Source organism: Lissotriton vulgaris, chromosome 11 (genome assembly GCF_964263255.1).
Source record: "Lissotriton vulgaris chromosome 11, aLisVul1.2, whole genome shotgun sequence".
Classification (NCBI taxonomy): Eukaryota; Metazoa; Chordata; class Amphibia; order Caudata; family Salamandridae; genus Lissotriton; species Lissotriton vulgaris.
The window spans coordinates 137,910,665-137,925,549 of record NC_141699.1 but is presented as its reverse complement, the minus strand read 5'-3'; the positions used below and the strand labels follow the sequence as shown (position 1 = coordinate 137,925,549).

At 46.1% G+C, this 14,885-nt stretch overlaps 1 protein-coding gene across 5 annotated transcripts in view; it reads left to right on the top strand.

The window, feature by feature from the left end:
• Nucleotides 1-11,918, top strand: part of MTRFR (mitochondrial translation release factor in rescue) — a 142,752-nt gene extending 130,834 nt beyond the window's left edge. For all 5 annotated transcript variants that reach the window (XM_086942924.1, XM_086942925.1, XM_086942921.1 and 2 more), the window contains exon 3: nucleotides 11,581-11,918. In XM_086942924.1, the coding sequence (XP_086799050.1) occupies nucleotides 11,581-11,805 (225 nt within the window). In that variant the 3' untranslated portion in view covers nucleotides 11,806-11,918. The remainder of the gene's footprint in view (nucleotides 1-11,580) is intronic.
• The last annotated feature ends 2,967 nt before the right edge of the window (nucleotides 11,919-14,885 follow it).

Sequence of the window (14,885 nt, the reverse complement as noted above, 5' to 3'; positions counted from 1 at the left end):
AGAGACCTTCCTCCTGTTATTGATTATTCCGAATCAGCATGGGACCAGTATAAGGATTATGTTAAAGGATACTTCTGGTTCATAGGTCCTGTCCAAAACAGTAAAATAATACGCAGGTTAACAAGAACCCTTGAAGTAGTAGTGAACGAAACTACTTTTGCTTTAGGTAACCTGACCGAAGAGCAATCTGCTATGAGAATTGTTGTTCTTCAAAATCGCCTTGTCCTTGACGTCATCCTGGCCGATAGGGGCGGGGCTTGTAGAGTGATCGGATCCAGTTGTTGCGTGTTTATTCCTAATAACGCGCCATCCGTGTATAAGGCCATAACAAGGCTCCACGAAATTGCTCACCTGATACACCAGAATCCAGGCACCTGGACTTGGTCCGGTTGGCTCTGGAGTGTGATGTCCGCCTGGGGATGGAAATTGTTATCATTCCTAGGAATAATACTGCTTATTCTTTTCAGTTGTTGTCTCTGTCTGCAATGTGGGCCAGCGATTTGCGGCTTGTGCGCCACAGCTTGTATTCCCCGTCCAAGTTTACGTTCCCGTTCCCGAATGAAGAAAGAAGAGCAAATGATGTTATATGAACAAATAGATGGTCTCATGAGAATAGACATATCCTAAAGGGTGAAGTAGGGGCCAAGGAGGGAATGAGGAAATAGAAATTTTTAGGTAGCTAATGTGTCCCCCACTCGCACCCCATCCATACACACGTGCCCCATGTATGTCCTGTAATTCCTTTTCCGTGCCTGCCAGGAAGACGCATATGCATTTGCGTCCAACGTTAACATGTCAGTTATATAGTTCCCCAAGAAAATCACGTTAATTAGGCTTCTAGGCCTATGGTGCCAACGTCTTTACATGATGCACTTTTGAATAAAGCACACGTTTTCTCCATGTTTTCTGGCTCAGCCGAGCCAGGCCCTTAATTGAGGCTCTGAGTTCTCTTCTGTCTCTGAAAGCTGCAGTTTAGGTATGCATCCCTGACCTCTACCTTACATCCTGCCCAGACGAGCGATGCCCGGCTCGGCCTGGCCTGCCTGCCAAGACAGTATTTTGCCTACAGTTATCTGCTCAGCCTCTGCGAAAACACATTCCAGTCTAGTGAAATAGGTAAACTTATTTCCCGGCTGCAGAGCAAAGGGCCCTGCCTTCCTGTCTCCATGCAAGTAATTTACTGCACCCGTTACCATGGTAGGCCCATGGCCCCCGTCCTTTGCATGAAGATCCATATGCACGCACTAGCATTCAGTGATGAACGGCCTCTGCCCGAGAGACCTTTTACTTCAGACACTACATCCTCTAAACACAAGATACCAGATATGCTATAGGTGCAGGTCGTTCTGACATCCCAGACATTAGTCTCCTCTACTAGTGCTAAAGTCAAAGCCCCCAGCTCTACCCAGTTACACGTCATACTCAGTTGCGCGCGCATACAGGCCAAAGGTTTCTGCTGATCCTGCAAACTTTCTCTAAGCATCCACCCACTTGTGACGTTTCTCTGACATGTCAAGTGCACGCCCACGTGTACCTCTTTTTACACGCCTCCTGTTACGCACATGTGTTCTTATCTCTCTCTTTTCACCTGTTACGCCTACTGTATTCATTTCAATTATATGCTTTTACTATATATAATGTGTGATGTTAATAAAATGTTGAATGTCCCTTCCTGAACCTTAGTGGTGATGGAACCCGATGTCCCGTGTCTCGAGGCACTTCATTAAAGCCCGTATGACTCAGATACCATGGACTCTGCCTCTCATTTGATTGAGCTATCCTTATTGTCATTTAATGTAGAGAAAAATAGTCCGGTAATTTTATTTACCACAGTGGAGTAAAATTGGTATGTTATTTTATACAGGTTTGTTTGTAAATTAACCATATAAAGATGCCCTTGACATAACATGACTAGCAGTGTTCCCAATTCCTGTCTTTGTAAATTTCTCAGACCTCATAATTGTTGCTCAACCATCCCTAACTTGTAACATCCTAAAATCCCGGACCTGATTTCACAAATTTGCAGTTTGCATCTATGACTCTCCGATCTCCCATGGGCATTATTTAGGGGCCGCTACTGCGACCCCTGGCTTGCCCCTTGCAACTCTTGCTTGCCTCTTGCGACCCCTGGCACTGCCTTTGTGACCCTGGCCTCAGAGGAAGCAGGGGCAGCGCATCAGCTACGGAAGACAAGTATTGGCATAGCCAATAGGTCTAGCCAATGAGACCTTATAAGCAGAGAGATGCTGTGTGACAATCAAGAGGGATTCTGGACTAGTGAGTGAGAGAGAGGGCGGAGGAACGAGTATTGAAATAGAGTAAGGGTAAGAGACGACAGAGGGAAGTGAGGGTGATTAAGAGAACAGAAGTTGGGGATCTGGGAGAGGAAGAAAGGGTGGTAACAAAGAGCGCAAGAAAGAGAGCAGGTGAATGGGGAGGGTGAGAGTAGCAAACTCGTTGCCTCTGAGTAAATTGCTGCAACTGTGTCCTCGCTCAGACCTGCATGAGGGACACTGAGAGCCAGCGTATCTGTGTCCTTGGGATTCCTCCACCGGGCACTGATCGAGCTCTCTGCCTGGGCCATGGCACACAAGACCAGCAGGGACCAGGCAACCCCCCCAAGTGAGGCAAGGCGCACCCAAGAGGGCATGTGGGCGCCAGGAGTATGATGATGCAACTCACCCAGTACTGCTTCATTTTCCTGGTGCATGGCAGCATCTACCTGAGTAGTGTATTGCTCAGGGGAGCGCATAGAGACTGTGGGGGTTAGCTCTACACCTTGCAGTTGGGAGGTGTGGGGGCAGGGACCCAAAGATGGTAGTACCTTTGCTTCGGAACCAGCCAAACAGCCAAGGGCAGGAGGTACCTCCTTGTGCTCAAAACTCCTGGTCATTCCTAGACTTTACAGTATCTATGCACTCCTAGTGCTGGAAGAGAATGAACAGGATGCACTAACAAAGTTTACAGGGGTTGAAAACGGGATGTATTTTGTCACCACAAAAGGGTGGAAGAGAGCCATATCAGAGCATGCATAATACGGACAAATGATAACCTGTCTCTTGGACCACATGCTTGCGACCAGCCGTCCGTGGGCTATGAGAACGAAGTGAGGAGACCCGCAAAAAAGTATGGCGAGAGGGGGGCGGGAAGAAAGACAACATGAACAATGGGAGGGGGGCAAGAACAAAGGGAATGCGGACAACGCGAGGGGCGGGAACAAAGGGAATGTGGAAAACAGGAGGGGGCGGGAGCATGGTGAACACGGACAATGGGAGGGGGCGATAGCAAAACACAACAGGAAATTAAAAAAACAAGCCGACACAAAAGGAAAAGTAGTGCGCTTACCAAAACATATGGCCCATATCGAAAGGATCAATGTAGCAGGGGCGGTCGCCAGGGCGAGAGAAAAACTGCCACACGGCGGGACAACAGTACTCTATTCCCCAATAAAATGTATGCAATTTATAAAGGCGGCCCAAGCAGCCAATCAAAAGCAGTGGGCGTGTGGTGGGTGTCTCTTAAACTTCCCATAGGGATTACAGCGTGCCTTGCAGAGCAGCGCATGGGCACTTCCTTTAGGCTCGATCTAAAAAAACGAGGTTTACAGCTCTGTTTAGATTTAGCACCTGGGAAATGAAAGGACTGCTGCTAATCGCCTGAAACAGCTCAATTTTTCTGCTTACGTCACATGGCAGTGTGCACATTGTTTCTTTCCCCACAAACGTGGCGAGGAAGCCGATGGGGGCATAGGGTGGGCAACCCTGCTCCGGAATGGATTTTATGTAAACAGGTTGTCTTGTGCTTAAAAGATTTCTCTGGGAACTGTTCTGAGCCTAATGGACAAGGAAATGCAAGAGAAGCTGCAGCAGGAAAAACATCAGGTAGTGAAATAGAACAAATAAACTTTTAAAATGTTACCTGTATTTAAAATTGGAGCTGAAATCAAAATAAGAAAGAAATGAGCAACTTTTGGCCCACCTAATTTGCATAGCCATGCACACAGAAAGCATAAGGGCATTGTTGCCAGGTACATTTACAATCTGCTGCTGCTGGTTCTTCATGAGGCGCAGGTGCATTGTTACAAAATAGTGACAGTCTAAGGAGAGTGTGTGCTGCAGTTTTCCAGGCGGTCATATAACCCAGCTAAATGATGGACTACTACTTTCTACGCTTTCTCTGTGCAGCCCAGTCAGAGACAGGTACACAAATGAGTTACAGATAGCATGGCCAGTCTTCCAGCCTGCCTAGTGCCTTCCATGTGTGGTCACAGATGCTGCTCAGTAAGAGAAGGACCATTATCTCAGATTGGAACCCAGGTAATTGACATTGTGGATTCAAGGGATTTCTACGTATGTAGGCATGCTATGTTCTATCTGTCCTGACTTTGTGTTGTATCCTCCCCAGTACTTCATTTGTACAAAAATAAGAGCCTGGGACCTCATCGTGAGGCCACTGCATCATGCACCACCCATTGCCACTGCCTGCGCTGCCAATGATGGTACCTACACAACTACTAACCACCATACTGCAACAACTGTGACAATCCAGACTGTTTCAGGGCCCCCAAAGCTATAATAATGGTGTGAGTGACATGTATTAGTTCTTTTTAATTATTAAACAACTGTTGTACTGCTTATCTCCAAATTTACAAACTGCGCTACTATGTGGCAGCTGTCATAAGTGTTGACAATTAAGTGCAGGTGCTGAGCACCGGAAACCACCAGCTCAGATTAAGCACTGATCCTCCCTTATCTGGGTGTCCATAGCCTATATTTCTTGACATTGATATTATTGATTCTATTTGTCTCTGCTCTCTGAACAATTGTAAAGCACGCTGATACCCACAGGAGTCATGTTCGTTCTGTATAAAACTTTCAAAATAAATACAGAGCAGCAGGGGCAGTATCCCCAGTACTGTCCCATTTTTTGTTACAACTGTGCTTCCAGTGCTATCAAGTAGCTAGAAGCAGCCTTGAAGTGGGTCTTCTCTTAATCCTGGCCTTGCTGCTCTGTCTGGCTCCTCGTTAGGAATCATGGCATGCTTTTTCTAATTTCCAGCTCTGTTTACTACTCTGCTGCTGTGATGAAGCCTCTGAGTTGCCAGCAAAGGTAGAAAATGTAAGTAAAAAAAGTAATTGTTTTGTTTCACTGTGTATATGTGAGTGGAAGTGTGTTCGTGAGTGATTAAGAGAGAATGAGATTGTGGGTGAGTGGTCATTTAATGTGTTGGAGAGTGTTAATGAGAGTGAAAGAGTGATGAGAATCAATGAGGGTGAGCATGAACAAGTGAAAGAAAGGTGATGGTGTGAGTAAAGCAAGTGTGAGTGAGGTAGAATAAATGAGTGAGGCAGAGATCGTGAGAGGGAGTGGGAGTAGGAGCAAGTCGGGGGGGCCTCTACCAACCATCGTCCAAAACGATTGCCTTTAAAAATGCGCTAAGAGCTCTCCATAATCCGTGCGGGAGCCCACAGGTCCAGCAGACAAAAGGCAAACTGTTGCAGCACAGAAAAGTGCCTGACACCCCTAGAGAACAGCAACCAGCATCCAAGCACACCTAAACCCAAGATTAAAAATAACAAGTCACAAAGCCTGAAAACAAGGTGTCTACGGTGAGCAGCCTGCACATTTTATTAACATTGAAATACAGATTACACCATGGTATAAGCCCTGATGAAAACCCAGAGCAAATAGGGGATTGGAAACGCATCGGCCCTTCCTTATCACCCCTGAGGGAAACTGATTTTGTTTGTTCTCTGTAGAGGGTGGTGCACATTTAGATATATCCCCTCAGAGTTGGACCCTATTGTTTTTTTCCCCATGGGTAGCTTGTCTTCTAAAAGCCAAACATAGGGCATTATGGGACAGCTTGCGTTGAACATTGCATACTAGTGTAATTGTTTCTAATGAATAACATTGATGTTTTTTGTTTTTTCTTCCAACTGATTGTAATGATCATGACTTCTGTTTTGATAATTTGCACTGTTATATGAGTTGTATATCTTTTGTATGACATATTTAAAGAGAATGTGTAAAGAAGTATATAAATTCTTTTGAATGTAGCTAATTGATACAGCACGAGACAGTGACGAATTGCACTGCTTGCTAGTCTGCTAAAATAAATAGCAGCTTCAGAAACTGACGGCCTGGTTACCTTCCTTTTTTTGCAACTCTATCAACCATGCAGCAGTTGGAGAAGCACCAGGGCCCAGAGGCCATGGTGAAATGGCACCTGTTGCATTACTGAAGCAGAACACCTGTACCCCAGAATGGTAAATCATAGCTGTGTGTTCACAAAGAGAGAAAAAGGGAAAACACCTAAGCACGTCCTTCTTCCTAAAATATATGTTCGAGGCATATGAGCTGCAGATCACACACTGTGCACAGGTCGCCATCAGGTGTTGGGCCAGGATGTTTGCACTGTTGTTGTTGTCCTGGAAAGGTCTTTGGAAGTCACAAGGTAGGTGACTCCTCCTTTGGACCATAGTGAGCATGGGCTTCGGCTCCATCTTTAGATTGTTTTTTTCCGCCATCGGGCTCGGATGTGTTTCTTGCGCTCCAGTTCGGAACCGTTACCGAGTCTACTTTTGACGCGCAATCCTTCACCCTTTCTACAGTATTGTTTTCGATCGCGTTGTGCATCTCTCCAACTTCGAAGTCCTCGATTCCAATCGCCGACTCGGGCCTTCTTGGGCCTTAGCATCTGACTCATGGAAATGACTCCATTTAAAAAGTGTTCTCAATGTGGGTCGAAGTTTCCCCACACCGATCTGCATGAGGTGTGCAACCTCTGCCTTTCACCGGAGCACGAGGCCAGAGACTGTTCAGCTTGTGCCTCCTTCTGCTCCAAGAAGACCTTTAAAGATCGTCGAGTTCGAAGAACAATGGCACGCTCGTCGACATCCATTCCCGACGACGTCTTCCAAGAGGGCGTTGATGTACCGGAACAGGAGCGGGTCGAAGTTGGCAGCGACTCCGAAGCAGAGAACCTCGACGTCGAAGAAATCACTGCTGCGCAGTGGGTCGTAAGTAAAGATGTCGACCCTGAACCCCTCCATACACCATCCAAAAAGGCTTCGGTCACACCTTCACCTTTGGGGCCAGGTGCACACCGAGAGACTGCTTCCCATGCCCCGCCCTCAAGCTCCTCAAAGAAGCCTATTAAGCCTTCAGGCGACTCGCGCTCAAGTCAGTCTGCCATTGGTACTGAAAAAGAATCATCGGCGCCGAACAAGAAAGCACCCTCCTCCTCCGCTCCTTACAGTCCAAGCACTCTGCACCGAAATCTACATCGGCAACCAAATCTACAAGCACCCGCCCATCGACTCCGAAAAAACACTCGGAGCCAACAAAAAAGCTGATCCCTAAAAGTTCGGATCCACATCCTTCGGAACCGAAAAAAGCCTCGGAACCTAAGAAACAACCGGTTCCACAAACAGCCACACAGACTGTAAAATATCACGGTTCTAAGTCAAAAGACGGAATCGGTGCCCCATAAGTCTACCAAAACGAAAAAGTCGGTGCTGAATGATCAGCCACAAGAGCTCTTCATACCAGATAATAAACAGAAGACTCTTCTAAAGGACCCTAAAACTGGTCAGCCTACCCTAAGCTCAAGAAAAAGACCATTGAATACGCCTGCACCGGCTCCACCACCTAAAAAGAGGGACATTGCTACATCTGCCCTCAAGGTCCCTTCTCCACCACCTCCTCCACCTTCTCCACCACCACTCCCCCCACAACATTCTCCTACACCATCTTCTCCCACCAGGGAATGATGATGGCACCTCTGATGAAGGGGAGGGTGCGGATGAGGAGCCACTAGAAGACATTAGTCCACCTTCTTCCCCTGACCCTTAGGATGATTATAATACGCCAGATGTCCCTAATGTTCCACAGGAGGACATCTACCACTCTAGGCCTTCCCCTCCAGAGGACAAAACCGGTTTTAATCAGCTACTTCACAGAGCTACACAATACCACGGGCTTAGCTTACACACAGACCCTGTAGAAGAGGATATCCTAATGGACCCTTTTGATCATTCACAAAGGTCCACTTCTATTTTACCCATGCTAAAAGGGGTAATCAAACATGCACCTGCAAGACCACTGACTCTTTGTCGGTGAAATTGCTCTCCCTCCCTTGCAGCTCCACCATTAAGTGAGGCCTTCCCCTGAGCCACTGTACTCTTGAGTGTTGGTGTTCGAGGCCCTCCTCCATCCTCAGGTTTCACCTGCGCCTCCTCCCTGGTGGTCCAGTGGACCTCTGTCTCCATTCTCTTACTCTGCTTTTTCTCTCCTTTTTTACTCGTTTTTCCCTCACTTCTATCTCCCCCCTTCACTCTCCTTCTGGGTCTTAACCTCCATTTTCTGTTGCTTTCTCCTCATTTCAAGCTCCCCCTTCACTCCGTTTTTCACCTGTTTTTTACCCTCATCTCAATCTCCTCCTTTCACTCTCCTCTGTCCTCTGTGTCTTTCCTCCACTCTTTTTTGCACTTTTTGCTTCCTAATTTGCACTTTTCTCCCTCTTTTTGCCTTTTTCCTTTTGCCTTTTTTAGCCTGTTTCTCCCCCCCCCAGCACGACCAGTGCGACTGGCCCAACCCATGACGCAGGGATCCAAAACAAGGCTTTCGATTGAATCCACTCCTTCCTCTCCGGCGGAACGCAGCGGGTCAGACTCTGCCGCCCCCCTCCCTCTTTCCTCCAGGACCCTACACCAACCACCTGTGTAGTCCCCCAGGGGTCCTCGTTCAGCCCTATGCTCTTCAACATCTACATGGCTCCGCTCGCTCCCATTGTCAGAACCTACGGACTCAACATTGTGTCATACGCAGATGACACTCAACTCATCCTCTCCCTATCCAACGAACCCAATACCGCCAGACAGAACTTTCGAGAAGGCATGGAAGCCGTCGCCAAATGGATGACAAACTGCTGCCTACAACTGAACACCAACAAAACAGAAGTACTCATCAAAGGCCTAAACCCCGACGCCTAGAACGACACCTGGTGGCCACTCGCCCTCGGAAGCCCGCCCACCCCCATGGACCATGCGTGCAATCTGGGAATCATCCTGGACTCAGAGCTCAAAATGGACTGCCAGATCACCTGTCTCTTCCTCCTGCTTCCACACCCTCCGCCTCCTACATAAGACCGTTAAATGGATCCCCCTCAACACAGAAAAACCGTCACTCACGCCCTGATCACCAGCAGACTCGACTACGCCAACGCACTCTACACCGGAATAAACAAAAACCTCACCCACAAGCTACAGAACATCCAGAACGCCGCCACAAGACTGGTCCTCGACCTGCTAAGACACTACCACATCTCCCAGCACCTGCGCACACTCCACTGGCTCCCCATCAAAGCTAGAGTCACCTTCAAGATGCTCACCCACGCCCACAAGGCCCTCCACGACACCGGACCAGCAAACCTGAGCAGCCGACTCAAATTCCACGCACTCCAGAGGACCCCACGATCAGCCCAGCTCTCCTACGCCATGGTCCCCCGCACCAGAAAGACCAGATCGAGTGGCCGCTCCTTCTCCTTCCTCGCGGCCAGAGCCTGGAATGCCCTTCCGCTCCACCTCAAACAGACAGCATTGCTCCCCATCTTCGCAAGAAACCTCAAAACCTGGCTCTTCTACAGACCTTCCCCCCCGCCCACTTGGTGGAGTGGAACCTTCTAAACCCCCTTCCCCCAAAACGTCTTGAGACCCTTATGGGTGAGTAGTCGCGCTTTAACAAACGCCTGATTGATTGATATGTGCACACCATAAGATGTGAAATTAGCCCTAAATGTAAAAGCCCGCTATTTCATGCTCCAAATCGTGTGTGTTACACAGTTACACACAGCTCCATTGCAGGAATGCATTGCAGGGAATATGAGTTTTGCAGAAATCGTGTGCATTTCCCCTGTAACACACAGTTTTGCTTAGGACAAGTGAGTGACACCTTGACCAAGATGGTGGATGGTGACAACATGCCATTCTGAGCACAGAGAGCGAACGTGCGGAAAAATGTGACGTGGCTTGTCCAGTTGTAATCTACTTTGCACTGAATGGAACTGGACTTCAGAGGAGTGTGAATTGTCACGTTGTCTTGTCCTGGACTGTCTCATCCTTGACAAAATGCACAAGATTAGATGGCTAGTTTTTGTGAAAACATTTCTTGATGATCTAGGCTTCCCGAGATATTTTAGCCATCCGCTAACCATCTCCGAAATCTCGAGGAAAGAATTAAAAAAGATAAGTCTGTTGCATCTGGGGAAGCTGCGTCTTTCTAACGAGATAGGAAAAAGCTCAGTGCTGCACACCCTAGCTATTCAGACTACTCTTACCCTGCAGCCTTATTTCATGTATAATTTGAACTCATGAAAAATTTCTACTGGCTCGTTTTAGATTCAACAATTTCCATCACCTAATAACCTTCCCCCAACAGAATGATTGGTCTATGAATTTATCAGTGTGTCCATGTGATGATATTTCTTCACAAACCTCAATTCATATAGTCCTGTTCTGTAGATTTTATGTATTTCCACGAAGTAGATGGATAGTCCCTATATTGAGAGTAATGGGATTGCGATCATGTCGCCAAGTCTTTTTAGCGCTCCAGTTTCTGGAAAATGAACTATATGCTAAATCTATAGCCCGTTTTTTGAAGTATTGTGTCAACCATCGTTCTAATCTCGGTTAATCCTACAGGCCTTTTTTGTCATGAAATACTTGGTTGTAATGACCTAATTTTTTTAATGAACTACTGAATTCGCAATGTATTGATGTAATGATGGATTGTATTGGTTGTATTTAATTTCCTGACACTGTTTTTTATCTGTACCTTTTATGGTTTTTCTATAAATAATGGAAACCGAATAAAGGAATTTTGAATTGAACTGGTGTCACTGCTGTACTTGGCTTGGGCTGGGACCCAGACGACGTTAATCCATATGGCACTGCCTGCATCTCGGACTAAACAGTTGGCAAAAGCAGCTGGCACAACCTATCGATTGATCCCTTTTGGCCAGTCCTCCGGAAATGCTGGGAAACTGTTCCTCCTCCTCCACCTAAGCAGCAATTTCTGCATACAAGCTTGAGTAGAAGAACAAGCAGACAAGAGCACATCTGAGTTCTCATTGCATTCTGGGGTTGTGTTTCTCTGTGGGTCAATGGTCATCCCCAATATTGAAACGAAAGTGCGGTCCTTACGATTTTTGCAGTAAGTGTATTAGCGACCAGCAGAGTCCGGTAGACCAGCACATCAGTGCCAGGTACTAGACCATTCACGTTCAAGCTTGCATCTGAGTTGCATGACATAACATGGCTTGAGACACAGCCATGACATAGTAGGGGATTAAAGGAGAATTAGAGAAACCAGACACATCAAATAATAATACTATAGTCCTCAGGTTCAAGAAGCTGTAATAGTCTTTGAATGTGCCACAAAGTCGCTTGTTTGCCAATGTTATTGTAAAATGTGAATTTAGTGTTCTTTTTCAGCTATTAAAAGTGTGGTGACAATGCATTAAGTGAATTGGAAGTTTGTTATATGTTTGATCATTACAAATGTATCTTTTCTCTTCAGTGTCATCAAACACGATCTCTTGAACAGAACAGAAAAATAGCAAGAAAAATCCTTCAAGAAAAAGTGGACATATTTTACAAAGGTGAAACAAGTGAACTCTGCACATCAAAGGTAGAAGCTGAAAAGAGAAAACAAGAAAAGAGGAGAAAAGCAAATGAACTCCTTGAAAAGAAGAAGCAGTTCAAAGAAATTCAAGCACATAATTTGGACAAAGATCAGCATTAATCTGGGAAATTATTTTTAGGTTTTAAAAAGCTACAAATAAAGCAGAAGTACAATTAATTGTCATTTTTTAAACAGCCATTGAATCAGGGAATAAATGTAACCGCTGCAGATTCGTGTCATTCTTCAGGGTATAGTTTTTCGAAAAGTCCTCACCTTCAAACATAATCTCTTACTGTTGTTAATGTAGAACATTGTTACTCCAAGATGCGCAGCCTGCCAAGCAGCAGAGAAGACATGCATGTGATGGTCTCAGCAGGACCTTGTTGATGAATAAGATTTGGGACATTAGCAACTTGGCTGGCCTGTAGTGGAAGAATTGAGAAAGGGAACTGGGCTTTAGCTGTGACCAAGGTTTGAAATTGTGATTTCATAGAAGGGAAAAATGCTGCTGGGAAACTTCCCTCGCAAAACACTCAAGATTGCAGAGTCCTCTCACCTTCAGGAAGGGACCGCTAAGCCGTCTGTGGGAATGGTGATCACATGTGTAGGAAAAGTAAGAAGCTAAAACAAAGACCTCTTTACAGCGATTGGTTCTGGCTTTGTTAATACATTTCAAACTGTATTCGGAGCGATTTTGTCCTTAGTAAACTCTTTGGTTTCCAGTGTATGTAGCGGCATACTGTTTGTGTGATTCCTTGTCATTATATGTTTTGTTGTTCGCAATGGAAGTCCCACCTCGAGGTCAAACGGTGAGGGCCTTACCACACATCATTTTTTTAAAACAATTTATATAGAATTTTTCACAACATTTTACATTGTTGTAGTCATAGCAACTGGCACGGTTATTATAATTGCATAATACATGGCTAGTCAAGTTTGGGTGTAACCGTATACATGAGTAGTGGGATTAGCTATTGGTCTCCCTACTATTGCCGTGCAGTGCTGTGTCTTAATATAGCTGTAATAGGAGCTACATAACAGTATCCGGTCCCTGAAACTACTGGCATGGACAAAGAACAGGGGGTAGGAACCTAGGGTGATTGGGGCAAGGCAAGATAGAGCACCGTCACCCGTGGGCGTTAAGAGATGGGAGGATTACGTTGTTCCATGTATTTTTTATGGGGGGGTAGGGCTCTCCCCTAGTGAGGCTTAGATGAGTGTACCCCAACGGGTCTCGTCGTCCCATTGGGGTACTTCCAGGTCATGTGCTATAGTGAAAATCTCAGATCCGAAGCCTTCCACACTGAAAATTACGGCCCGAAAGACAAAACACCTCCTATTCCATCTAAAGAGCCTTGTTTTGACATTGCGCCTTCCAACACTGACCCGAAACAGCAAGAACTGGTGATTAATCCCCAAACTGGGCATATTCAATTTAAATTGCCAGTTAAAAGGACACCAGAGATACAGGAAGATTATCACATTCCACTTAAAAGGAAAAATGTTGGTACTAACCCTTCTCCTCCTCCTATTACACCTCCTTCCCTAAATTTATTAATTACACCTACAAACTCCCCACAACCACTGTCACCTGATCATCACGATGATGGGGATGTACCAGAGAATGTTATTCCAGATCCATGGGAAGACTAAAATACAGATCCAAAAACAGATAATGACCCGGAGCTTTACACTTCTAAGCTCTCTCCACCTGACGACAATATAGAGTACATAGAACTACTCAACAGGGCTGCTGAATATCATGGGATCCAACTTCACAAAGAGGCCCCTGAGGAGGATTTTCTCTTTGAAACTTTAAGTTACTCTCAAAGAGCAACACATACACTGCCCATGCTCTAAGACATGCTTAAACAAACAGATTACATTTTCAAAGACCCTGTGCGTGCCAGAATTGATACACCCAGAGTAGAGAAAAAATATAAACCGGCACCTACAGACCCAGTTTACATTAAAGATCAACTCCCATTAGACTCCCTAGTGGTTTCTAACACTCGTAAAAGAGCAAACTCTCAAACCATAGGAGATGTTCCGCTTCCTGATAAGGAATCAAACATTATAGATGCCTCAGGTAAGAGAATATCTGCGCCAGCAGCAAATACCTTGCGTATTGCTAACACCCTTGTTCTTTTAGCACATTATGACAGGGCTCATTACTTACGACAGTCTGGGAAAATTTATCCAATTCTTACCAAATGAACATAAAAATAAAGCCAATGACTTAATCCAAGAAGGAAGGCTAATTTCTAATACATCAATTAGATGTGCGTTATATGCAGGTGATTCACCAGCTCGGGCAGTTAACACCAGCATTCTGCGCATTCACGTCTGGCTCAGAATCTCAGGGTTTAAACCGGAAGTCCAAGCCTCCATTTTAAATCTACCCTTCGATAAGTGTCACCTTTTCAGTCCTGCAGTATATACTTCTTTAGACAAAATGAAGGACACAGTGGTTGCAACATCCATGGGGGCTTTACAGCTCCCTTCCAATCAGGGCTCCTTTGCCGCCCCTTTTACAGAGGGGGATCAAAAAATATATCACCAGGCAATCCCTCCGCCTCTTACAAAGGCACCAATCATTCACCCTCCTCCAGAGGTTACTTTAGGGAAGGATTTTGCAGCAATAACGGCAAAGGAAGAGGTAGAGGTAATTCAACACGTACTTCCCCTGTAAACAACAAACAGTGATTTCCTTCCTCTATACCCGATTACTCCACACCTGTCTGGGGACGCATTTCTCAATTTCTACCTGTCTGGAATACAATGACTTCAGGCAGATGGGTTCTACAGATTATCCAATCTGGTTATTGCCTGGAGTTTACCAACAATCCCCCAAACATTCCTCAAAGATCACAGAAAATGTCTCTAGAGCACGGGTACTTATAGTACGGCCCGCGGGCCGGTGGCGGCCCGCGGACCATGAGACATCCTACCCGTGTTTTCATAGTGTCTGCAAACACTGCTGCTCTGTGGGGGCCCGCCGATTCAATGGAGCGAGGCCAGAGTGGAGCTGCAGGGGCGCTAAGAGGAGGAGAATTCAAATGCAAATGGTCTGTGTAGTGTTGTGAAGTGCTCGGGTGGGGGCTGTGTGTCTGTGCGCGCTGGGGAAGCTGGCTGGGGAAGCTGTCTCAGCCCGTGACAGAGACAGAGGGAGAGGGAGGGAAAGGGACACCTAGAAATGG